Source organism: Eriocheir sinensis, chromosome 3 (genome assembly GCF_024679095.1).
Source record: "Eriocheir sinensis breed Jianghai 21 chromosome 3, ASM2467909v1, whole genome shotgun sequence".
Classification (NCBI taxonomy): Eukaryota; Metazoa; Arthropoda; class Malacostraca; order Decapoda; family Varunidae; genus Eriocheir; species Eriocheir sinensis.
The window spans coordinates 22,269,422-22,296,921 of record NC_066511.1 but is presented as its reverse complement, the minus strand read 5'-3'; the positions used below and the strand labels follow the sequence as shown (position 1 = coordinate 22,296,921).

At 47.5% G+C, this 27,500-nt stretch overlaps 1 protein-coding gene across 8 annotated transcripts in view; it reads left to right on the top strand.

Moving 5' to 3' along the window:
- LOC127006629 (protein abrupt-like) overlaps positions 1 to 27,500 on the top strand; it is a 199,913-nt gene that overhangs the window by 163,998 nt on the left and 8,415 nt on the right. For all 8 annotated transcript variants that reach the window (XM_050876752.1, XM_050876761.1, XM_050876770.1 and 5 more), the window contains one exon: positions 27,283 to 27,429. In XM_050876752.1, coding sequence (XP_050732709.1) covers positions 27,283 to 27,429 — 147 coding nt within the window. The remainder of the gene's footprint in view (positions 1 to 27,282; positions 27,430 to 27,500) is intronic.

The following is a 27,500-nucleotide window of genomic DNA, read 5'->3' as shown; positions in this document are numbered from 1 at the left end:
TCTCTCTCTCTCTCTCTCTCTCTCTCTCACAACCTTTGCTCCACCTCCTCCCTATATGGTCCCCTTTCCCCTCATCCAGTGTGTGTGTGTGTGTGTGTGTGTGTTTCTTCAGCGGGACAATAAACCCGTAAATCACATCACACCATGGCACGCCCCTCCTCTCCCCCTCCTTCCACCTTACACATTACTATCACCCTCATCAAGACGACGCTGGTATCTCACTCCTTCCCTCATGTCCCCGTCCGCACTCTCCCCCCGAAACGTTTTATAGGACCATACTCTTAAACGTTTCGGCGGCCAAGCACATACATTTGACAAGGGTTTCGTAGGAGTTTGGGGGCATTTCCAGGGGTAGTCTTATGGTTGTAGTTTGACAAGGCTTCTGTATCATGAAAGTATAAAAAAAACACTGCTGAGAGCCCGATTATTCTCTTTTTCGGCGTTTTGGAAGTTGGTGTGAGATGCGGCAGCGTCTGAGTACCGATTGTAGGCTCTTTTAGGGGAGGACTTGAATAAACCTCGACTATACGTAACTTAAAGGGTGGCATAAAGGAGAATGCATTAAGGAAGGAGTTAAACATACTTTGATTGTCCGTAACTTAGAGGAGAGAGAATGATCCCTAAGCCCGCGTGGCGCAAAGAAGAATGCATTAAGGAAGGCGTTAAACATACTTCGATTGTCCGTAACTTAGAGGAGAGAGAATGATCCCTATAAACCCGTAATGATCAGGAACAGCGAGTTGCGGGCTTTTTTTTATTGTTTCCTTTTTTGTGTGCCCTTGTGCTGTCTCCTTTGCTGTAAAAAGAAAAAAAAACGCATGGCGCAATGGGGAGTGCATTAAGGAAGGAGTTAAACATACTTCGATTGTCCGCAACTTAGAGGAGAGAGAATGATCCCTATACCCGCGTGGCGCAATGGAGAATGCATGTAAACCGTTGTCCTTTGTCCGCGGTTTACCTCCTCTTGCGCCCAGTCCTCCTCCTCATATAACCCACTAACCCATCCTTATAGATACCCACCCGTCCACCTTCTAGCCCACCCCTCCCACCTACCCCCCTACACACCCTCTCCCATCCACGTAGCCTCCCACCTACTCATGTAACCCACCTACCTACCTAATCACCTATAGCCCCTTGCTCCTCCTACCCTCCTGTTGCCCGCCTACCCATGTTCCTACCTATCTACCTACCAACCTACCCGTACCGCCTTCCGCATCCTCCCTCCCTCCTCTCTCTCCCTCCCTCCCTCCCGAGCTAAATAAAGGCTGGGTATATACCTCAGCGGGCATCTTTGTTTTTGTTTTTTTGTTTTGTTGTTGATGATGGTTAAGGGGGTGGGGATTGGTATAGATGTTTTTGTTGTCGTTTGTTCGTATGTCTGTTTGTCTCACTCACACACACACACACACACACACACACACACACACACACACACACACACACACACACACACATCTCAGCAACACCGCATAACTACTACTCACCCGGCTACCTAACCTCCGCTCCTTTGCTAGCCTGCTGGAGACCCTGCGGCCTTCATCCCTCCCCCTCCTCCCCCTCACCCCTCCTTCACCCCCTCTCCCTCGCGTCCACCAGCCCTTGACGGAGGAGCCCAAACCGTCCCTGCATATGGTGGTTGGTTGGTTGGTGTGAGCTTCGTCCCTGCAGCCAACAAAGCTATGCAAAGGAAGAAGAAGAAGAGTACATTCGCTGGCATTTATTTAACAACCCTATATTTTTAATCAATAGAGATAAATTTTGCTAAGGTTCATAAAGAATGCTGCGAGGGAGGGATTCGTATTTTTTGTAACTCTCCCTGCAACCAAGGAAAGTCTAAAGTAGAAGAGTACTTTTCCTAACATTTGACAGCACTATATACCAATTTTAACCAATAGAGATGACTTTTGCTAGGATTTATTTAGAATACTGCGAAGGTAAGGTGGATTCCTGTATATATATAAATATATATATATATATATATATATATATATATATATATATATATATATATATATATATATATATATATATATATATATATATTGTCTGCTTCTTATGGTATTAAAAAATGGTAAAAGAAAAATAAAAGAATGCGGGTCTAAAGAATATTTCCGTGATCGGGCTTGGCCCGACCACCAGGCCCGTGAAGAAAGCCTACTGGCGCTACAGGTTAAGACGTAATATATATATATATATATATATATATATATATATATATATATATATATATATATATATATATATATATATATATATATATATATATATATATATATATATATATATATATATATATATATATATATATATATATATATATACGGAATATTAACTTTGCGTTGAATAGAGGTATTTCCACTCTTACGTCTATACATTATGTAACATGTTGACTCGAAAGGGATGTAGAAGGGCAGGGACGGATGCTTATAACGACTTTGTGGATGTTATCGCCGTCGTCCGTTGGCTGTTGTGCATAACACCACCGCCACCACCAACAACACCAATAACAACATCATCACCACCACCAATAACAACAACAGCAACAATAACAATAACAACAACACCAATATCACCACCATCAACAACAACAGAATCATCATCATCATCATCATCATCATCATCATCATCATCTCACCACCACCAACAACAACAATAATACCTGGTTTACCACCACCACCACCACCACCATGCTCCATCTCACTCACCACCACTCTCACCAATATTATAATCTCGCTCACCACTACCACCACCCACCACCACCACTACCACCAGTATCACCAACAACATAGCAACACCACCAAAACCATTACATTCACCACCACCACCGCCATCACCAATACCTAGCATCTCGCGTGCCTCTGTTTGTCTGTTGTTGTTGTTGTTGTTGTTGTTGTTGTTGTTGTTGTTTATCTTCTTCTTCTTCTTCTTCTTCTTCTTCTTCTTCTTCTTTTTCTACTACTACTTCTTCTTCTTCTTCTTTTTCTTCTTCTTCTTCTTCTTCTTCTTCTTCTTCTTCTTCTTCTTCTTCTTCTTCTTCTTCTTCTTCTTTTTCTACTTCTACTTTTTTTCTTCTTCCTCTTCTTTTTCTTCTTCTTCTTCTTCTTCATCTTCTTCTTCTTCTTCTTATTCTTATTCTTATTCTCCTTGCTGCGCCTCGTCGTGTACTGGCGGGCAACAAGGACTCATGAATCACAGGAGGTGTCAGGGCCGCGGCGTGCGGTACTGCCCGGGGTGATTGCTTTGCTTTGATCTTTCTGTGTGAGTTATTGGTCTGGAAACGATAAGGAGTATTTGTCTATTATTGGTGTTATGATTTATGTGCTACTCATCATTTTGCGTATGTCACTGGCAACACTTTTTAGGCAGTTTTCCCAAGAGAGGATTCAGAGATCAAGAATACATTTCCAAACATTAAAGAGAAACTAAAATAGAGCTAAAACTGAACTGATAAAACAAAATAAGTAAACTGAATGCAATACCCTGAATGAGGTGATCTGCTTCCCTCTCGTCAAGAACCTCAAATTTTGGACAGGAGGAAGCTTAGACAGTTTCCCTTTGGCCCTGTTTCCTTCGCTTGATACTTTGCTGCCGCCTTCAGACTCATCTTAAGGAGAGTTATTCCGACAGACTGTATCAAAGTAGAGGTCATTCCTGTGTGTGTGTGTGTGTGTGTGTGTGTGTGTGTGTGTGTGTGTGTGTGTGTGTGTGTGTGTGTGTGTGTGTGTGCTGTCTCTCGGTACTTTTGTTCAGGATTCCACTTAAGTTCTCCCCTCTTTGTTCAACCAGAGGAAAGAAGTGGCGATTTAACTGCACACCCGTTTCAATGCCAGAGGGTCCACTGACAGACGTGTGGGATGAAGCGTTTAAATGTATCTTAGAGAGGAGTGCTCGCGATTGTTTTATGGGATATTTTATTACAGCACTGAAAGAAAAAAATGCGGAATGCAAGTCATTAAACTACATACTAATTTTGCTAATGCCAGTCAGATGTTGGTGTTGGTGTGCAGATGTTTCACACACACACACACACACACACACACACACACACACACACACACACACACACACACACACACACACACAGAGGACCCATTTCACCTTACAAAAACTAGCTTCGAATGGAATAAGACGCTGAAGATGACTAGTAGAGCAAGTTTTCCGCTATAAATAACGCTCTACGGTATGGCAATCAGATATAACAGTAAAGCATTATGGAAGAAAGACTGCCATGCCTGTTTGTATTTTCCCGCCAAGTTCTGTATCCATCCGCTCCACCTCCTCATCCTCCCTGCCTTCCAGTCCCACAACGTAGATAACACGTGGAGAGAAGACCACCTGCTTAACTGTCCTCTCCCTCTTAAGGCATTCATCCACTCCACCCCACTCCACTTCCTCAATCTCCCTGCCTCCTGTCCCGTCCTCCACTCCCACCTAAATACCAAACACGTGGAAACAGGACCTCCTTCTTGTCCACTCCACTCCACTTCCTCAAGCTCCCTGCCTCCCTGTCCTTTTCCATTCCACTCCCTTTCACATAAATACCAAGCACTTTGAAACAAGATCTCCTGCTTGTCTGTCTTCTCCCTGTCAAGTCCTTCATCCAATCCACTCCATTTCCTCAGCCTCCCTGTTCCCTCTTCCAGTCCCTTCCTCCTAAATAACAAGCAAGTGGAGAGAAGGGCGCCTGCTTGCCTGTCCCCTCCCTGCCACGCCCTTCCACCACACTCCGCTCCTCCACGTCACCCGCCCCTCTTCGAGTCCCTTCCACAACATAAATAACATAAAGCCATAAAAAGAGGGTAGGGTTGCATGAGTCACCCCCGGCGGCGCGGTTCCCCCCCCCCACCCCCCACCCCACCCACCCACCCCGACTCCCTTGACGGTAGTGACGGCGGCGGCGGCGGCGGTGGTGACGAGTGCACGGGAGTTCGCGGGCACCACACACACACACACACACACACACACACACACACTTGACTCACTGACACCCAAGGCTCGTGGCGACTCCATGGTAACGCCTGTCTGGCCACTCAAGGGAATATTGTGAAAGTTAGCCCCATTTACGCGTCCTCTACCTCCAAATACTGAATCGGACGTTACCATAGGGACTGATGGGAAAGTTTAAGAGACAACTATACACTGCGTCAGGCGGCACCTAGGCCCTAAGCGTACACCTGCACCAACGATCCTGCCGGTGCTCAGCGTCCACCGCGGAAGAAAAAAAAATAGGGAGATTGAAGGTCTGAGATGTATAATTTTCTCGAGACGCTGCCACTAACCTATAATTTTATGCGAAACGTAAAGACCGGTGGATTTTCCTTGCATTAGTACTGTATATATCCCTGCCAGTGTAATGCCAGCCCGTAGCCGAGATTGTGTTGGTCGTTAAAAAGAGATTGCATTCATGGAGCTCTAGTATAGTGAAGGGGGGAAGTAAAGAAGGATAAGCGTGTACACAGAAGGCGAGAGTGAGTGTAGGTGTATTGTAGGGGCGGCGGCGGCGTGTAGCCAAGCAACAGAATACATAAACAAACTTTTTCACAGGTGCCACCAAAGACGTGCCATCGATTAGGGGAATAACCGGGGTCCAGAAAGACGGCCTGACATATCTTACTCTATGTCATTATCACTATATGCAACACCGCGCGGGTTTATCATTAGACTTTTAAATCATCTTCTCTGTTTCATCTATCTATGGCGGGTTTTTTTTTTTCTCTCTCTGTGTTAACCCGGATTTTCTCATTGATACACTAGTTCGTATTTATCATTAGACTTATACTTATCTGCTCTTTTTTATCTATCTGCGGCGTTTTTCCCTCTGTGATAAAAACGTGTGGAGAGTTACCGGATGTTCCCATTGACACAAGCTGGCGCCCTCAACACCGCGCTGGTTTATCTTAGACTTTGAATTATCTCGCCTTCTTTCGTCTATACCTATGGAGGTTTTCCTTCTCCATGTGGTAAGAACGTGTGGAAAGTAGCCGGAGTCTCTCATTTACATAAACTGGTTATCTTAAACGGCTTCCTATTCAGAGACTCACACTCATGTTATCAAGCGTTTGGGACTCTTGTTACGGACGTTTTCAAGGCCATGGAGAGAGGAGCTACGTCGAGTTGTCGAGAATGTTCTCCCCATTCACGGAGCGAAAGCCTTGCAAAACTACCTCCAGGGTCATGAAAGCACCCATGGAAACCCCTGACAACTTCTGCGAGAGCCTTTTTAACCCGGTAGCTGCGGGGATCATGTTTCTTAAAGGCCCCTCTAAGCGAGAACAATAAGAAAAAAATCATCACTCACGCAAACCATTTCATAATATATATCAACGCTTATGTGATCAGCTTATACATCATCTATTTTGGGGGGTTTATATCATGGCAAAAATTTGGCCCGTCGCTGGTACACGGTAAAGCCACAAATTTGTCCCGTCGCTGCTACCGGGTTAAATAGATGGATTATGTCTTTCGAAGAGTTTGATAATGTGGACCTCAAACCTCAGAATCACTTTAGTTAGTGAGGTACGCGGCTAGAATTAGTTCCGTAGCCTTGTCCGGGGAAAATAGAAGCGGTCTGGTTCACGCCTAGGCCTTGTGGCGTCTCCCGCGGCCACACCTCTGTCGGGCCGGAGTCAGCGCTTATTAACCTTGTCTTGTATTACGCAACGACGCCTCTCTCTCTCTCTCTCTCTCTCTCTCTCTCTCTCTCTCTCTCTCTCTCTCTCTCTCTCTCAATCACGCACTATCTATCTATCTATCTATCTATCTATTATAGGTCTATCTTTCTATCTAGCTGTCTGTCTTTCTATCTGTGTATCTGTCCCTCTATCTATTTCTGTATTTATCTACTGTATGGGGCAGGAACATCATATCAAAACTAATACTCTTGGCCGCCAAAAATCCTAATATAGATCAGCCCAGAGTCTCTCTTCGCCTTTTCTCTAGATTTGACTCCAGTCCACTGAAACCACCATATCCAAGCGGTTGGGGATCTGTTTAACAAACCCGATATCAACCGGATTAAGCGATATTAACTCCAAATAAACCCGATTAAACAAGGTATTGACCCGATTAAACAATATGAAATCCAAGTCAATCCGATGAAACAAAATATAGACCCGATTTATCCCGATTAAACCCGATATCAACCAGATTTAACCCGATACAAACCCGATATCAACCCGATTAAACCCGATACAAGCCATCGTCCACCACCATGCACGGGGAGACACACAAACGTTACGCATACTTGTGGGTTTGCATGACGGTGACGGGCCGGCGGTGCAAGAGATGCGTGTGCGCCGGCCTCCTCCTCCGTCCCCACACGCAGCGTATGCTCCAGCCCGCCGCCCACCTACCACCCGCCCGACCTCACCGTGCTCCCAGCGTGACCTCAGGGCCTGACGAGGAGCACGAGACGGACTTGCTTACTCTATAAATGACTCTCTTACGGGTTACTCAAAAACAAGGCTTCGAGTGAGTAATCTTCAAGGGCGTGGCAGGGAAAGCAACGCCTGGCAACTCACCACACGGGCGGGGGCGGGGGCGGGGGTGGGGGGGATGCAGGGAGCGATGGAGGGTGGGCTTCCAGGAACTTTGTGTGGGCCTACACTGAGCAGGCCCAGTTATCGGACAGCGTGGCACACAATTTTTTTTCCTTCCCTCCTATCCCTGCCGCCTCGCGTTGAGCTCCTGTGGGAGTACGACCAACAGTGCCTAGGCCCCTCCTGCCCATAGTACCCTTGAGGCAGGCTCCGAGATGCCCTTCAAACTAGACACCCAGGAGCCACAAAAAAAGCTGTTATCTTACCACGCGAGATCATCCTCACCCGAATTGAATTTCCACTCTAAAGAAATTGCAATCTGTACGCTAGGCTGGATTTTTTTTTTCCGTCAAGGCTGTATTGACCGCCGGAGGCCAGTGTGGAGACCGAGGGAGTATACCAGGGCACTGATCCTGTAGGCCTGACAAGTAGGGCGAAAGAAAAACTGCAGAGATCAATATCCTTGACTGCTGGAGAGAAAGAAGAGCGCTGGACAATGGGAAACACAAAGGGAAGACGCCGAACATGGATGGCCGAGAGGGAGTGTGATTCAACTTTTCCAGCAGAACCCGTGTGTGAAGAGAGAGAGAAAGGAATGGGGAAGAGGAAAGGCACGGGGAGGGAAAGAAGGAATGGAAGATAAGGAAAAAGGAAGAGAAGGAAATGAAAGAGAGAGGGGAAAGAAAAGGGAAATGTATAGGGGAGAAAAGGAGACGAGAGAATGGGAAAGGGAAGAAAGGATATATGTGTATGTGTGTGTGTGTGTGTGTGTGTGTGTGTGTGTGCCCAGTCATCACCGTGCTCCCCACCCCACACACACACACGAGCCCTACCTATTCTTATATACGTGAGTGTGGGTGGGTGGGTAAGCAGAAAGGTCGTGGCTGTGTTTTTCTCGGTTTTACTTCATCCTCCTCTTTGTCAACTCAACCAATCAATTATTACTGTACTGATTACCTCATCGCCAATTCTTCCTTCACTCTCAGGGCCGTATTACTAAACATTTCATCGCCCAAGTACACATATTTGACAAGGCTTTCGTAGGAGTTTGGGGCATTTCCAGGAGTAGTTTTATGACCCTGGTGGTAGTTTGACTCTTCTTCTGTGCCGTGAACCTAAAGAAACACTCATGAGAACCCGATTGCTCCCCTCTTTGACCTTTAGAAGTAGCTGATGTGAGAAGCAAAAGTGTTTTATAATATCGGGCTCAGTCTCCTTAAGGTTCATTTGCACACATTGTCAGTAAGAATGTACACTCTGCCACCGTGTGATGAAGGGGTCCGTAACAAGTAATTATAAACTGGATTGAGGAGAGTAGCGCGTAGATATGACACAAGGAGGGGCAGCGGGTTCCTGTGTAAGTGACTTCTGGGGGAGATGAAGACGAAGAAAGGAAGAGTAACGCGAATAGACATTTTGCGGTGAAACTGACCCAATGAACTTTCTCCACTCCGATTCGTGTATATGTGAAAGGGAAATAAAGAAGCGTCCGTGTTAGGATTTTACGGTGTTCAAAGGCTGAGGAGACGCTGCGGGTTTGGAAAGGAAAAAAAGAGTGTGTTTGGTGGATACTGAAGCGATTACGGACGACGAAGCGAATTATTCAGTAACGTTATGATTTCGTTGATGGTGTAGGTGTGCTGTACTTACACACACACACACACACACACACACACTATAGAACCACACCGATATCGCAGAACCAGTCGAACCACTCATAATACCTGTGTGGGGGGCCGGCGGTGGGGAGGAGGGGTAGACGAGGGGAACGCGCCCGAGTTAAGGTTAGGTGTGATTTTTTTTATTTTTTTATATATCCGGACAGACAGGCTGCCTAACATTAATTAATCCGGGAACATATAAAGAAAATAACACTTGTGGTGGAACAGAGGTGAACACAAGCCCCCTCCTCCTCCTCCTCCTCCTATTCCTCCTCCTCCGTAGTCATCAGGGGCACCTCTGTAATCTTGCATGCAAATGGTTGAGAATTGTAGCATGAGGGGAGGGGGGAAGGGGTGGCACAGAATAAAGTATATGGGTCTGGAGGGGTGAGGGTGGGGGGTGACGAAGGGGTGTGACGCAGACTGTATAGGTCCCCCGTTGCCACCACAACCCGCCACACCTCTGTATGGTATGCGTATGGCACCCTGATTATCATAGCACACCGTTCACACAATACTACAAGGCCGTTCACACTCTTTATCCGCCTCATGTATATCGTCATCGAGTAGCGGGCTTTTTTATTTTTTATTGTTTCCTTTGTTGTGCCCTTGTGCTGTCTCCTTTGCTGTAAAAAAAAAAAAAAATCGCCACGTACACTCATCACCTCGCACATTCACACACACCTTCACGCACGTATACAAAAGCATTCACCACCGTCACCACCACCTCCATACATGCTCATCCTCCATCCACATAAACGGTACACCACCCGACTCACACCTCCTCCCTTAGTCTTTTTTGTCCGTTTTTTGCCTCGTACTTTCGTCGTTCTTACTGTAATATTTCAAATCCCTATTAAAAGCTGGTAAATTCTTCATGTAGCGCACAAAACTGCCAAAAATCGCACGCCATACCATCTTAACTGTAAATTTTTCTTTCAGTCAATCTCATCCCCATTCTTTTCGTCCGTTTCTACTTCCATCGTTCTTTCGATACCACTTCCGAATATGTATTAAAAGCATATGAATTCTATGAACATCAAAAACACCCTAATTCGACGCCATATAGCCTTAGCTGCTCCATAGTTCATCCATTCATGCATTCATCCATTCATTCATTCATTCATTCTCCACATGCTTGTCAGTTTCTGCTTTTGTCCCTCTTTCTATATTAGTTCCGAGTACCTTTTAAGAGCTTGCAGATTCCACTAAAATCAAAAACACCTTAATTTCGCGCCATATAGCCTTAAACGCTCCTTTTATTTATTGATTCAGTCACAACTCCACCTTTTTGTCTGTTTCTTTTACTCTCGTACTTTCTATATTACTATTACATCCAAGTTAACTTTTAAAAGCATATAAATTATAATGTCGCACAAAACTACCCTAATCCGACGCCAGGTAAATATAACTGCTTCATTTTTCATACATTCAGTCACATCCCCGTTTCATTTATACATGTCACCCAACACGTAATAAAGTAAGCACCCATTACCCCCGGCACGCACCAGCGACGCATCCCTTACCCCATAACCCGTTGCTCCATCTAATCAGGCTTTGATAACACATCCGGCAGGGTAGACGGGTATAAGTTCGTGTCACAGACTGAATAATCGCTCGCCCGCACGTGCAGCGATGGCCAGAATGAATGAGTGCATGTGTATTGGACAGGAAGACTGATTGAACATGGTGACTGGATGATACTACGTGACTGACTGTAGGCTTGGGTGACTGTACGTGAGTGGAGATGACTGTATATGATGGCTGGATGAGTGTACGTTGGTGGGAATGACTGTACATATTGACTGGATGACTGTGAGTGGGTGAGTGACTGTACGTGGGTGATGGGGGTGACTGTACATGATGACTGGGTGACTGTGCGTGGGTAGAGATGACAACCTGGAGACTGTATGATTGTACGTGATATATTTGTTGAGAAAGAGGATCAGGTTAATTATTGCAATGTATACTTGAACGTACGTGTGTGTGTGTGTGTGTGTGTGTGTGTGTGTGTGTGTGTGTGTGTGTGTGTGTGTGTGTGATAATTGCTTTCCATTTACATAACGTCGAGGAATGCGCCCATGAACCAGAAATCGGAGGAGCACTCGTCTCAGAAGCTCCTCCTCCTCCCCTCTATAACGTAACCAACGGGTGACGACATTAAGCCTTACCTGGGAAGCTCTTAAAATCAGCGGCCCCCAGGAATAAGGGAGTGGCGGCCCCGCTCAGAAGTCACAGGGTACGGGGGGCGGGATTTTCTACTGGTGGTGGGTGGCGCTTGTGGTGGTGTGGGTGTAGTGGTGCTAGGGGAGGGTCTTGGTACTTCTCCCCCCCTCCCACTTCTACTCTCACTCCCACTCACCTCGACGCACTCTATTCCTTTACCTCTGTATACTCCCCTTGTTTCAGCAGTCACGGTTTTATAGTTGCAGCAGCAGGCACTTAAGTTGCTGGTCCGCGTGCTTTTCTCAATAGTTGATACCGCACATCACACACGCACACACGCACTTGTCCATACACTTACACGCACGCACGTCTAGACATTTATACGCCGACACGCATTCCCTCTCTCTCTCTCTCTCTCTCTCTCTCTCTCTCTCTCTCTCTCTCTCTGGAAGTTATGCAATCGTTCTAGCGTTAGTTCTTTCATATTCTTTCGCGGCGCCACGCACAATAATGAATAAATAACTCCTCTACTACAAACTTTGCCACCAGTTGCAACCCGAAGGAAAAAGAGAGGGAGGAATAATTGGTATATAAAAGAACTATAGATGTACATACTGCTACTCTTCCAAACTCACCCGTTCCATAATATAGGACTTTATGGCAAATGCTTCGTTCTGCCGGACTGAGAGAGCGAAGGGGAAGTGTGTTATCAGCCCTTCTGCTATCACCTTATCGCTATGCTCACGCGCCCACCACCACCGCCACTTCAGAGCCGCAGCAGCACCGTAGCAAGACAACCTCACACCCTCACCCCGACACTCACTCATTCATTACCCCTTAGCCTCGCGATGTAAACAGTCCTTCCGTACTTCTGGCACCTCTGTATAGGCCACGTCCCCTCCTTCCTCCTCTTTCTCCCCTCGCCCTCTTCTCTCCTTAGTGTGAGCGGGTCTTGCATGGACAGCAGGGAGGGAGGCGACGGGCCGGGATCAATATGTAGGGCTGGCATGCATTTTGGCCGCCGCCGCCGCCTCCGCCCCCACTGCTACTGCGTCACCCCCGTTCCCTCGACCTGCCTTATGCTTCCTCACGGCCCTGCTGCTCCTTGTGTTTTTGCCGCTCCTTTCTCCGTGCTCTGTGTTTGTCGTTTTTATGAGTGTCACCTCACGGAGCCCAGATACGCGGATGTCTGTTTTATGGAGGCCTATACAGACATCTTATATAGTGTTATGGTGTCATGGTTTCATATACGCGTCAGAAGGCTACGACACAGTATGTTCCCCGGCCCGAGTCCTTGCTATTGTTACATGCCGACTAACGACGTGCTCTTACACAAAGGACTTGAGGTGACTTCCAGGGGCCTCTTCCTTATAAACTCTTGATTTTATCTCACTTGAGGCTCTGATACTCCCTTGCGGCGTGGCTTTACCTCCGACCTCCCCTCGCAAAGAGTATGTCTATCCTGCTGATGATGGTAAACCTCCTAAGCCTCTCGGTTCGTATATTTCCTTTTGCGTGTCACAAGTAACCACACTAGGCCTATGCTGGAGGTCATTTGCGGCTGGGAAGTGGTCTGAAACGCCTCGCTTGCCGTAATGACTAACGTTTCTCAACCCGAGGAGGCGGTGACGGTGACGGTGTTTCTGGCTTGAAGGTTTCCCTCAGACTTGAGTACCCGATTGTCTTCGCTACGCCTTGTGCTTCAGGTTGTGTGGGGCTGGATCGGCAGGCTGACAGACAGATAGACGAACAGACAGACACATACACAGATACTGGCAGAGACACACACTCACACAAGCAGACCGACACACACACACACACACACACACACACACACACACACACTGTATCTGTCCATCTACCTACCTATCTATCTATCGTCTGTTTATCTGTATTTGTGTGTTTATCTAGTCTAATAACTGTTTCAAGGCTGTGGGTTTAGCTGCACGGTCGCTGAAAATACAGAATAAAAAGAAAAGTAATGGGACACCAGAAGAAAAGTCCTCATGTTGGCCACAGTGTTTGCGAGGCAGGTAGAAACACGGTCTTCAATTGTGTCTAATTTCGGTCATGGCTTACAACACAGATTCCTTACTAAGCCACATAACCATTCCATTGCGAATAAATAATAATCAAGGGACCGTATTACTTCGAGGTGCTGGCCTGGCTGTCCCATACCTCAGTGTTTTATGCGTCACCTACATGCTATATATATATGATAAATTAATGAAACAACACACATCAAAGACCATTTTACTTCCGCTCGCTAGTTTGGGTGTCTCGTAACTCAGTACTGGCCCATATTCTAAAACATTTTGGGGCTTACACACCCACATTTGATAAGGCTTTCGTAGAGGTTGTGGGTACTTCCATGGGTAATTTTATGAGCCTAGTGATAGTTTGACAAGGCACCTGCACCATGAATTTAAAACAAAACTTATGAGAGCCCGACTTATCTCCTTTTAGGCTTTATGAAATAGTTGTTGTGATAACCTTTTGAAATAGTTGAAGTGAGAGCCGACAGCGTTTGAGTATAAGGACCTGTAACCTTCTTAGGCGTCGCCAGTTCAAATAATGACCACAGTCTAAGAATACACAGTCACCCCACGCGCAGAATGACGTCACATGGTTCCAATCTATGAGTCTTGAGATTGAACTCTAGGCTCCTTACACAGAAAACCAAACTCATGTGTGACAAATAGAACGTTAAGTCAAAGGTAGCGAAACCAAGTAACCCGGAGGTCGAATCCTTGCAGCGGAACCGTGTGACGACATGCGCGAGCTGCTTCAATATCGGAGCCGAGAGTGGGATGACTATGTATTCTTAGAGACAGCGGTAATAACAGTAGCCAGATATCCCCCGCCCATCCCACACGCAGAGGCCGAGGTGATAAACAGCGAATTAGACGCCAGATCCACTTTGTCGCGTCTGGCTGGCCGGCTGTCTGAGGACCCTCGTTACCACTCCATAAATCAGAAGAGGAAAGGTCCAGGGCCAATACTTCCCCGCCCCACGAGGCCATATACCTGATTCTGGTGGTAGCCTCGTGGACACATCAACCCGGTATGTTAGGTCCCCCCTTGCGCCTGCCTCCTCCCCTCATTCTGTTTCCCTCCGTCGCTCCGTTGCTCTGCTTTCTCCCTTTCTCTCTTCCATTCATTTCTGTTTCCTCCATTTTTGCTGCTTTTTTACCTTTTTTTGTCTACCTTTACCTCCCCTTCCTCCCTGTTCCCTGTCTTTTCTGTTTTCTATCTCTTTCTCTCTTTCATCTCTGTTTCCTTCCTTTCTCCTGCCTAACTCATCTCTTTTGCCTCCATTATTTACTTTACCTTCCTCTCTCTTTCCCTGAGTTTTTTCCCGTTCTTATCCTCTCTTTTTCCTCCCTCTCTGTTGCCTCTCTCCCTTACCGCCCCTTCCCTCCGTTTTCCTGTTTTTATGTTGCCTGCCTCTTTTTTTCCCTCCCTCCCTTATCTCCCCTCCCTTTCTGTTTTCCTGTGTTTTCCCGTTGCCTGCCTCTCTGTTTCCTCCCCTCCTGTTTCCTCCCTCTCTGTTACCTCCCTCCCTTACCTCCCTCTCTGTTTCCCTGTGTTTTCCCGTTGCCTGCCTCTCTGTTTCCTCCCCTCCTGTTTCCTCCCTCTCTGTTACCTCCCTCCCTTACCTCCCCTTCCTCTCTGTTTTCCTGAGTTAATCTGTTGTCTGTCTCTCTGTTTCCTCCCCTCCTGTTTCCTCCCTCTGTTACCTCCCTCCCCTACCTCCCCTTCCTCTCTGTTTTCCTGAGTTAATCTGTTGTCTGTCTCTCTGTTTCCTCCCTTCCTGTTTCCTCCCTCTCTGTTACCTCCCTCCCTTATCTCCCCTTCCTCTCTGTTTTCCTGAGTTAATCTGTTGTCTCTTTTTTTTCCTACTTCTCTGTTGTCCCCCTCTCTTCTTTTCTCTCCCTCTCTGTTTTCCTGTGTTTTTTTCTGTTGCTTGCCTGTTTCCTCCTCTGTTGGCACCCTCTCTTACCTCCCCTCCCTAATTTCCCTCCGTTTTTTTTCTGTTGATTTTATTTTCCTTCCTCTCTGTTGCTTCCCTTCTTTACCTTCCCTTTCTCTCTCTCTGTTTCCCTGTGGTTTTGTTTCCTCTCTTTGTTTCCCTGTGTTTTTTTTCTATTAACGTTCTTTCCTCCTTCTCTGTTGCTTCCCTTCTTTACCTTCCCTTTCTCTCTCTGTTTCCCTGTGGTTTTGTTTCCTCTCTTTGTTTCCCTGTGGTTTTTTTCTATTAACTTTATTTCCTCCTTCTCTGTTGCCTCCCTTCTTTACCTTCCCTTATTCTCTCTGTTTCCCTGTGGTTTTGTTTCCTCACTGTTTCCCTGTGTTTTCCCGTTGCCTCCCTCTCTGGCTTGTCCTGTTGGCAGCCTAGTTGAGACATTCCCGTCACCTCGTAGATCAGTCTGGCCTTCCTTGCCTCCCCTGCCTCTCTGTTTCCCCTACGTGTATCCCTCCCGTCTGTCCCTCGGTCTGTTGCCGCGGGCCGAGGAAGGCATGGAGGCGGTGTTGTCGCGTGTATTGACCATCGCCCGGCTGCCGCGGACTAATTAACAGTCTCTCGTGTGTTACTCACCTGGCTTCGTGCCGTAATGGCCATTTCATAACTCAGCGGCGGGGGGGCGAAGGCTGGACGAGGGATGGGCGCGCGCGGCCAGACCTGTGTGCCTATGATGTTGTTGTGGCGCTCGATGTGTCTAGGCTGTGTGTGTGTGTGTGTGTGTGTGTGTGTGTGTGTGTGGCTGAAGGATTAGCAAAGTATAGATGGTTGTGTTTACTCATACAAGCAAACAGACAGACATAAAGACAGCCGAAGGTATTTGTAACAGTCTTCAGTCTTAGATATGAAGTAAAAAAAAACCGGTTAGCATTTCCCTTTCTTATAAAACACACACACACACGCACACACACACACACACACACACACACACACACACACACACACACGCAAGCAGCGGCGGCGGCGGCGGCGTGCTCTTGTTCACACCCAGACACTGTTGCTGTAAAAGGGAGACTTAAATATTGATAATGGGAATAAAAAAAAAAGGTTCGTTGACCACACGTAAACGGAGGGAGAGGGGAACCGAACGGAGCTGGGGAGGGGGAAGGGAGGGGAGGGGCGATGAGGAAGGGGAAACACCTCAGGCCTCTCCCCTTTCTGCTCCCCCCCTTTCCCCTCCTCCCTGTCCCTTTCCCCTCTGCACCGAAGCCTCTCATTACAGACTTTATAACTTTAGCCACCGGTGCCTGTAGGGGGGAGGGGGAGGGGTGGGAGAAGGGGGAGGAGGGAAAGGAGTGAGGGGAAAGTTACAGGAATAGAAGGTAGGGTTAGGAATAGAGGCTGAAAGAAAGAGAAAGGAAGGGGAGGTGAGGGGAAGGGTTGGGAGGAAGGGGGAGGAGGGGAGGGGGGAGGGGAAAGTTACAGGAATAGAAAGTAGGGTTAGAAATAGAGGTGGAAAGAGAGGGCAAGGAAGGGGGTTGAGGGGAAGGGGCTAGACAAAGAGGGGAAATGTATAGGAATGAAAGAAAAAAGGGTTGGGGATACAGGTAGAGAGGGGAGGTTGAGGAAGGTGTGTGGGGAGTGAGGGAAACTGTGAAGGGTGAGGGGAAGAGGTGTAAGGCTAGACGAGGAGGTGAAATAGACAGGAACAGTATGAAGTTTTGGAAATACAGATGTAGAGAGGAGGTTGAGGGAGGTGGGAGGGGAGTGAGGGAAACTATGAAGAATGAGGGGAAGGGAAGTAAGGCTAGAAGAAAAGGGGAAGTGTGGGGATGAGGGGAAGGAGTGTAAAGCTAAACGAAGAGAGGGGAACAGGAATAGAAGGGAGGGGATGAGAGAAAGGGAAGGACGAAGAGGAGAAATGCACAGTAATAGAAGGAAGGGAAAGGAACGTACAGATCTAGGAAGAGGGTATGGATGAGGAAGGATATAAGGGAAACAGGGGTGAGGGGAAGATGTATGAGGGTAAAATAAAGAGAGGTGAAGAGAGTATAGAAGGAAACGTTAGGAATACAGGTGAAAAGAGAGGCAGGAAGGCGAGGAAGAGCAGAAGAGAATAGAGGAGGAAGCTAGAATGAAGAGAGATGAAGAGAGTATAGAAGGAAACGTTAGGAATACAGGTGAAAAGAGAGGCAGGAAGGCGAGGAAGAGCAGAAGAGAGTAGAGGAGGAGGGTAGAATGAAGAGAGTATAGAAGAAAACGTTAGGAATACAGGTGAAAAGAGAGGCAGGAAGGCGAGGAAGAGCAGAAGAGAGTATAAGAAAGGAATTACGGGCTGCCATGATGATTGAACGATACCTTTAAGTCCTTAGACGATAAAAAGTAGTAAAAAGTTGGAGATGTAAAAAGTGAAAAGTTGAAAATGGTCTACAGAAAGGAATGAAAAATGAAGATAGATATGAAGGCGAGGACAGAGAGGGAGGAGTTGTGACTTAAAGTATAAAAAAACACATAATATATTTCTCTGTTTTTCTCTCGTACAATTTGCAATGAAGACACAAGACAGGCGAGGTGGTACAGTAGACTAGATTCAAATATACGTTTCCCAAAATAAGCTGTAAAGTATAACAAACTAATAAGAATACCAGGTGAGAAGCCGGGCAGGTAGACGAACGAAGTTAATTAATTATATATATTTCAATTAGCGTGAGGTAAACAGATCCTGAACCAAGAAGAACAACGAAGCCTTACTAAATCGCCTCAAATCATGTTCAAATAAGAGGCGAGGAAAAAAAAAGAGGGGGAGAAAAGAGAAAGGAGAGAACAATAGAGGAGAAAAAGGAGTTAAAAGCTATAAAAAAAAGAGAAAGAAAGGAGAGAAAAGCGAAAGGAGAGAAAAATATATGAGGAAAAGGCGAGGCAAAAGCTAAGGAAAAAAAAAGTGGGGGGGGGAGAAAAGAGAAAGGAGAGAAAAATAGAGGAGGAAAAGAAGACAAAAGCTATAAAAAAAAAGAAAGGAAACGATAGAAAATGAAGGGAGAGAAAAATAGACGAGGAAAAGGAGAGTAAAAAGATAAAAAAAGAAAAGAAGATAGGAGAGAGAGAGAGAGAGAGAGAGAGAGAGAGAGAGAGAGAGAGAGAGAGAAGGAAGGGAGGGAGGGAAGAGGAAAGGAAGGGAAGGGAGGGAAGGAGAAACGCTGAGTATCATGAGAAACTGTCGTTCTTGATAATTATGACCCGTGTTGTGGGCCAGCTAGGTTTTTTGCCCCTCGTTTTTGCCGTGGAGGCGGTGAAGGAAGGGAAGGAGGGGGGGGAGGGGGGAGGGGGGGAAGGGGAGAGACTTTGATGTATCCGCCCATTTCCTTTCCTTCCCCTCCTCTCCTCTCCCTTTCTCCCCTCCCTCTCTTCCTCATATACTTCTTCCTCCCTCTCCCCATACCCTTTCCTCCCTTTCCCCTCCTCTCCCTTTCTCCCCTCCCTCTCTTCCTCATATACTTCTTCCTCCCTCTCCCCATACCCTTTCCTCCCTTTCCCCTCCTCTCCCTTTCTCTCTTCCTCCCTTCCCCTCCTCTCCCCATACCCTTTCCTCCCTTTCCCCTCCTCTCCCTTTCTCCTTTCCTCCCTCTCCCCTCCACTCCCTGTCTCCCCCTCCCTCTCCTCCCTTTCTCTCTTCCTCCATTCCCCTCATCCTTTCCTCCCTTTCCCCTCCTCTCCCTTTCTCTTTTCCTTCCTTCCCCTCCTCTCTCCTCTCTTCCTCCATTCCCCTCATCCTTTCCTCCCTTTCCCCTCCTCTCCCTTTATCTTCCTCCCTCCCGCATATGCTTCTTCCTTTCCCTTTCCCTCCTTTCAGCCTTTCCTCCCTCCCTCTCTCCCTCCTTTACGTCTTCTTCCTCCCTTTAACCCTTTCCTCCCTTTCCCTTTATCTCCCTTTTTCTACACCATATACCTCTTACGCCCTTCCCCTTTCCCTTTCCTCCCTTTCCCTTCGTTTCCCTTTCTCTCCCTCATATACTTCTTCCTCCCTTCCCCTCACCCTTTCCTCCTTTTCCCTTTATCTCCCTCTTTCTCTCCCTCACATACATCTCCCTCCCTCACCTTCACCCTCTTCTCCCTTCCCCTCATCCCTTCTGTCCAGCCCCCCCCCTTCCCCTCTGCCCCCCCCCCCCCCCCCCCGCAGCCCTTCTTCCCTCTAGCACCATTTCCATTTCCATTTCCTCCCTCGCACCCTTTCTTTCCTCTTTCACACCCTTCTCTCTCTCTCTCTCTCTCTCTCTCTCTCTCTCTCTCTCTCTCTCTCTCTCTCTCTCTCTCTCTCTCTCTCTCTCTCTCTCCCTACTCCCCATTCTCCCTCCCCAGCAAATTTGTCTCCCATTCTCACCCAGTCCCATTCTCCCTACAACCATTTCTTCCTTTTCACTCCCTCGTTTCTTTTCTCTCCCTAGCAACTGTCCTCGTCCCTCTTACTCACCCTGTATTACCCTCCCTACATCCCTGTCTTCCTCCCCTTCAATCCTCCCTCTGTTTTCTTCTTCCTTTGCACCTCTTCTCCACTTCTCTTCCTCACCTTATCTTCCTCCTGTATTGTACTTCCGGTTACCACTGCAAACGTTCTTATCACTGTGTAGGAGGGGGAGGGGGGGAAGGGGGAGGGGGGGGGAGTTAAAGGGCAAACAAGAAACAGTCCACGAGAAAGAAGTATGTAGGAGGAGAGGGAGGAAGAGGGACCGGGGCAGAAGAAAGTGTACTGGGGAGAGAGAAAGGAAGAGGTGTAGGTGATAGGGGCACATTGACTCAAGGGAAACAAAGAAAAAAGAAGAAGTATGAGGTGACGGATACTGACACCGAGGAAGGGAAAGGGAAGGAAGGAGGGGGGTGAAATGAGGGTGGAAAGAAGGGAGAGGGAAGGATGGGGTGAAACGAGGGTGGAAAGAAGGGAGAGGGAAGGAGGGGGTGAAACGAGGGAGGGAAGAAGGGAGAGGGAAGGAGGGGGTGAAACGAGGGAGGGAAGAAGGGAGAGGGAAGGAGGGGGTGAAATGAGGGAGCCAGGAAGGGAGGGAGGGTCTGAGGGAGGGGAGGGAAAGAGTAATATTCAAGTCCCACATTGCTCACAGATGACACGAACACCTTTCCTTATATTGTTCTCAGGTAGAGTTGCCATCCGTACCTGTATTACCTGTACCTGTATATACCTGGCCAGCTCGACATGCACACCTCCATGCATTGTTACCTGTGTAGATGTCATAAACGTCACGTGTTGAGCCCAATGAGCTACAACAATGCCCTTATCTAGACAGACACAATGCCCTTATCAAGTCCACCACCACCACCTGCACGCCTACCACCACATTCCGGCCATTTCCTCCTCTAAGCCACAAGAACAATGCACACCGTGACGCCCTTACTAAGACAGCCAGACGCCCGCCGCCACCACCACCACCACCACCTGCACGCCCAGCACCACATTCCTGCCCTTTCCTCCTCTAAGCCACAAGGCAATGCACACCGTGACGCCCTTACTAAGAGAGACAGACGCCCACCGCCGCCACCACCACCACCACCACCTTGCTTTCTCGTGTCACCTTTACTTTTGTTTGTGCCTGAATCGTGGAGCCCCAGGACCCACATCGGCGCCCTTACTATGACACACCACCGCCACCACCACCATCACCACCTTGCGTCCTTGTGGTTGGTTCTCCCTCGGCGGCTGCGGCAGCATCTGTGTGGCCGCTCAAGGACGAGTCTCAGGAATCAAGAATCAAGCTGCTCAGTGGCGTCTTTTCATCCGACAAAAGTCTTCCGGGCGTTCAGGCGTCAAAGAAAACCAGTTTGTTGGCGACCATTATCTGTGCCTACCCTCGCGTGATCTCCCTTCCCCCGCACACTCCATTCACCGCCCCCCATCCCCCCAACCCCGCCCTCACCTTCCCCCTACCTCGTGCACCCGCCAACCAAGCCTATAATGATCAAAATTGGTGTTGGTGCCTCACGTGGCCCGGTATGATCCCGCCGTACATCAGCCGCGACCCCCGCTGTTCCCCACGCCACTTCCGAGAACCTGCAGACGCTGTACGGCCGGGCGGGGTGAGGGGAAGGGAATAGTAATAGTGAGTAACGCTGCTCCATGCCTCCGTCTCTCCGCCCCTCCAGCTGCCGATGGCTGAAAAGCATATAGTTGCCACGTGTTCGAGGCACACGAAGAGAGGATGGATGTAGAACGTTAGGCTGGGGGGCAGGACTGCGTAAGGAGAAAAAAAAGTCTATGATTGAACGAAGGGCGGGTTGTCGGGAAAGCTGCTCAAAGAATATAAAAGGCAGACAGAAGAAAAAATCATTTAGCTCATCGCCGACGTCACGTCAGCGATGTAGAGCAAGGTGAGCGGGGAAGTGTGCCGCGGGTCGAGTCAGCAGGTGTAAAGGGAGGCGTGACGGGGGCGTCGCCGCCCGTCGCTGGCCTGTGATGGAAGCCTCAGAAGGACAAGGAAGCTCAGCTGAGGCCTCGCCTGGGGGGATCGCCACCCACCTGCCCGGCAGTCTTGTGGTGTCTTTACCATCAGTAACACACACAGACCTGCTGTTGATGATGAGGATGATGATGATGCAATTAAAACTTAAATGCCTATATATCCGAGGGAAGAAGCGAGATGGTGTGCAGCTTTGCAAAGGTAACATGAAAGCGTTATTTCTCGTTCAAATATAGTAGCCGCAGGCTTAGGTCCCACGACATCGTCCTTTGTGTCAAACAAGCTACTGCCGCTGCTGTCGTCAATATATATATATATATATATATATATATATATATATATATATATATATATATATATATATATATATATATATATCTATATATATATATATATATATATATATACATATATACTATATTATCGATTTACAGGAAGGTCTTTAGTGCCTATAAGCTTTCTTGAGGAGGTGTGTTGTGCATCGTCATAGTAACGACTCCTTGGTGTCTGCCACTCCGCGATGCTCCAAACACCTTGAGTACAATCCCAGATTAAGTTCTTCAGCCACTCGACAAGGGCCGAAAACAATCATACAAGAGAGAGAGAGAGAGAGAGAGAGAGAGAGAGAGAGAGAGAGAGAGAGAGAGAGAGAGCGTAGTTTGTAGTGATTGTCAACAGTACCATTGTACTGTACTATTAACATCAAACTGATGATGTTTCGTAGCCTGCTTATTGGTTCATTGAAGCGTGACGTTTGAGGCCTGGGAGTAGCCAGTCAAAAGGCTGCATGTCGTCAGTCCTGTTGGCGCCTCAGCCGCTGGGGCCGCTGAGCACGACCGCTGGCGTTCCGGGCAACCTTTGCAATGAATGGTACACAAGCCAGAGGGAGGACGGGAAGCTGCAAAAAACGTAGGGGGTGTGAGGCAGAGGGTCGGCCATTGGCGGAGGGAAGGCCAGGATGAAGAGCCACGCGACCCCCCCACCCCTTGCTGTGGCCCGGGGCTGCCTCAGGGCGGGACCGCTGCGGTGGGGCGTGCAAGGGGGCAGCCTGGGTTGCCGTCTCCAGCTCTTTTAGTAACAAAGTTAGAGATGACTACCAAAACTAATGCAAATATTTCTTTTCATATTTTCCACTTTATATTACTAAATCTGATTGATTTGCCCTTAATTCGCAACTGTATTTTCCCCCTCTGACATATAGGAAATAAACTGTGTGGCGATGGCTAAGTCTATGACCAACAGATGAAGAAATTCTATTGAGGGGGCAGCGGCGGTGAAGGTGTCTTGCAAGCGACCACAGGAATGGCATAAGTTGGCCAGCTGCTGTCGCAAACAAGGCCGCCTAAACTCACAAAGCCAGGAGGTTGAAAAATATTTAGACTTTTCAAAGCTCTCCATTCAAGGCACCGCACGACTTGTATATGAACTCCGTTGTGTACAAACATGTCTCGCGGAAATATTGCGGGCTTTCGATTTTTTATCCTCTACTACATTAAATGTAACCACTTACTCGTTTTTTTTTAAAGAGAGAGAGAGAGAGAGAAGTCATACAATTTACATCAAGCTCTGTAATTTGAAGAACTAAAGTGCTTCAATCAGTGTGGTACGCTATAGCACCGCCTATCAAATTCATGGTATTTCAAGAAGCGCCCGTACATACACACACACACACACACACACACACACACACCAAAAAAAAAAAAGTCACACCAATCAAAAATAAGAAATAAATGCATCTAAGCCTGACGCCAACGCTCGGATGTGTCTCGTCGTGTCCTAATGATGCCCGGAGAGTGTGTGAAACGGCCGCGGCGATATTTAATGTGTTTCTGAGTGACTTTTATGTCCACGAGGAAAAAGGCGCCGTAACGATAGTGGTCGGCTTCTTTCTTGCCTTTACTGCCCTTCCTTCCTCTCCCTCTGCCCCGGTCTCCTTTTCCTCTCCATCCTCAGCCTCATCCTGCCTCATCTTCATACTCATCCTCTTCACCTAACTTTATCTTCTTCATGTCCTCACAGCCTCATCCTCCCTCACCTTCATCCTCCTCCTCTTCACCTAACTTTATCTTCTTCATGTCCTCACAGCCTCATCCTCCCTCACCTTCATCCTCCTCCTCTTCACCTAACTTTATCTTCTTCATGTCCTCACAGACTCATCCTGCCTCATCTTCATGTCATCATCTTCACCTAACTTCATCATTTTCCTCACGTCCTCACAGCCTCATCCTGCATCATCTTCATACTCATCCTCACCTAACCTCATCATCTTCACGTCCTTAAACACTCCTTATTCTCCCTCATCTTCATTCTTACACTCACTCATTTATTTTCATCCTCATCCACACACCTGCGTCCTCATTTCCTCATCCTTACACTCATCCACACATCCTCATCCTCATCCTTACACTCATCTTCATGCTCATCCGCACATTCTCAACCACACACCCTCAACTTCACATATTCATCCTCACATCCTCATCCTTACACCCTCATCCTTATACCGTCATCCACACACCCTCATCTGCACATCCTCATCCTTACACCCTCATCCTTATACCCTCATCCACACACCCTCATCCGCAGATCCCCCTCCACCCTCCACACACTGTCTCTTGATCCTTCAGCTTTGCCCTATCTTCTTCGTCTCTGCCATCAACATCCACAGTTATCTACACTCACACCTTGACAGCCTCTTCACCTGTGCATCTTCACGGCTCTTTAAATTATACCTCGACCATTAAATCCAATCAGCCACTTACTATTGTCAGGCTCTATTTTGCGTGCTTTCTGCCGCTGCCCCGTCGCTTGGTGTTGCCGTAATTAAGCTGTAGAGAAGTAAAGCTCATATTCTAAACCTTGGTCGCAACTATCGGGGTCGTATTAAAAGATATATCTCCCCCTAAGAACACATAATTGAAGAGGCTTTCGTAGGAGTTGTGAGCATTTCCAGGGGTAGTTTTATGACCCTGGTGGTAGTTTGACCCTTCTTCTGTACCCTGAGCCTAAAAAAAAACTTATTAGAACCTGATTGATCCCCCCTTTGACCTTTAGAAATAGCTGATGTGAGAAGCGAAAGTGTCTTATAATACCAGCCTAGAGATCTATGAGAAGACGGGTATCAATTTAGTATTTATTGAGAGCAGATCAGTCGTGAAGGTTTGTTCCGTCTTGTTTGTCTCTCCATTCGTTAGTAACTATCCTGAGCGAAGTCTCCTCAGAAAGGCCTCTTGGATAGCCTCGTATGGTGGATGTGGAGCGTTCTGCTGCTGCCTGCCGTCCCACGAACCTCAAGACTCCTCGCAGTAAAATTATGCCTGTGAAAAAGTTCCTCCCTCCTTTTCTCCCTACCACGAACTCCCAAGCTCCTCGCACTAAAAATTTGCCTGTGAAAAGTTACCTTCCTCTCTCCCTCCCTCCCTCCCACGAACTCCCAAGCTCCTCGCACTAAAATTTTGCCTGTGAAAAGTTCTTCCCTCCCTCCTTCCCTCCCTCCCAGCCGCAAGAGGAGCTCGGGCCCATAGACAGGAAGAAAAAAGAAGCATGCGAGGTTTATCCCGGCACGGTGGAGTCGGGCAGCGGTCACCACAACTGACACACGTCGACACAGGCACAGAAAAAGAGACGAAACCACGAGCCACAAAATAGCTCCATAAAGGCGGTCAACATTTTTTTACCGCCCTTGCAACTTGCAACGTGAATGAGAGGCCGGTGGGGAGAGAAAGGGGGGGAGGGGAGGCTGGAAGGGTGGCGTGTGTATAGGATAAAGGGAGAAAGGCCCGGCCCGTGTGTGTGTGTGTGAGAGAGAGAGAGAGAGAGAGAGAGAGAGAGAGAGAGAGAGAGAGAGAGAGAGAGAGAGAGAGAGAGAGAGAGAGAGAGAGAGAGAGAGAGTTTCGTTCATGTTTATTTGTCAGTTCGATTTTTACTACATTTCACAGTGGTGTTATTCATTTATTCATTTCTCTCTTGTTTTTTTTCTTTTCTTTCTCCCGTTTTCTTTATCTCTTTTTCTTTTCTTTTTTTCCTTTCCTTTGTGTCGTGACGGAGGCCGGTCGTCGCGAGGCGCCTCTACCAGGACGAGGCTTCAGGAATTAACCTCCCTCGTTGTGAACATTACGTGACGTTTCTCCTAGTAATAAAAGCGAGAAACTCATTTATGTAACTATTCTCCAGGCAAATCAGACAAAGTGACATTTTTTTTCACTATTTCCTGAAACATCCATTTTGAGACACGTCCAATGGGGTGTCGGCAAAATTCTTCTGTTGCTAATGTAGGTGAAGGAAACGCTTACACACAACTAATGGCGTAATAATCTTGGAGCGTGTTGTCACTCAGCAAGCCGCTATCACTGCACCATCTGTCTCGTTGCTTGAATGGTGCAGGAGGAGAGCGGAGCGGCTTATCCTGAAGAAGTGCTGTTGGGCGAAGGGTGAACCCCGTGCGTGTGTTTGTGTGTGTGTGTGTGTGTGTGTGTGTGTCGCAGAGAGCCCATAAATCACACGTGCAACACTATTAATCCCCTTTGGCCGCCCCTGCAGCACGTGTTTGTTGGACGTTGACGGGGCGCTGCATCCCGCCGAGGAGACTAGGGTCGTATTCTTAAACATATTTGGCAAGGCTTTTGTAGGAGTTTGGAACTTTTTCAGGGGTAGTTTTATGACCCTGGTGGTAGGCTGACTCTTCTTCTGTACCATGAACCTAAAAAAAAAACTCATTAGGACCCGACTGATCTCCTTTTTGACCTTTGGAAATGGTTGCTGTGAGTCGGTTGAGTCCAAGGGCCCCGACCTGAGGCGTAGCGCCGATCAAAAGGCTGAATCATTCCGAGCGTGACAAGTAACAGTACACACACGGGGCTTATTTGCGCTGGTGTACCCTCGACTTTAAATACTTGAGCAAAACTTCCATATGCAGCTTTGAGAGAGAGAGAGAGAGAGAGAGAGAGAGAGAGAGAGAGAGAGAGAGAGAGAGAGAGAGAGAGAGAGAGAGAGAGAGAGAGAGAGAGAGAGAGAGAGAGAGAGAGAGAGAGAGAGAGAGAGAGAGAGAGGGGAGGGGGGGTAAGAGGAGGAAATTATGAAAATGAAAAAAATAGGAGAGAATAAACAAAGCGGAGGGATATTTAACGAGAAAAAGAATCGGCCTCTTCCTATGATCTCTTTACAGGAACAATATTGTATGATTTTAAGTTGTTATTGGTTTTGTTGTTGTTTTATTGTTGTTGTTATTGATGTTGTTCGGTTCTAGGTCTGCCTCTACCACAACAGATATTTTATTTTATTTTATTGATTGACTGACTGATTCATTCATTTAATTATTTCCTATCTTATTTATTTATCTATTTGATCTTATATTTTCCTTCTTCATCCTCCTCCACTTATGTTAATGGCCGTAAAAAGCGCATTTTCTTGTAACCGCGTATGTTAGTGTTTTATGTTGCGTTGTTGATCATTGTTGTAGTAAGATGTTTGCTAAGGTGTAACTTTGTGTGTTGCAGGTCTGGCCGGTTCCGGGATGAGCAGCAGCTACGGGCCTCAGCAGCACTACTGTCTGCGCTGGAACAACCACCAGCACAACCTCCTCGGGGTGCTGGAGGCGGTCCTCAACTCTCAGCAGTATGCGGACGTATCTCTCTTCTGTGAGGGTGAGTATACAGCCAGGCACTCGTCCAGGGCTCCGATGTTCTTCCTGTCTTGATTCACTTTCATTCTACTC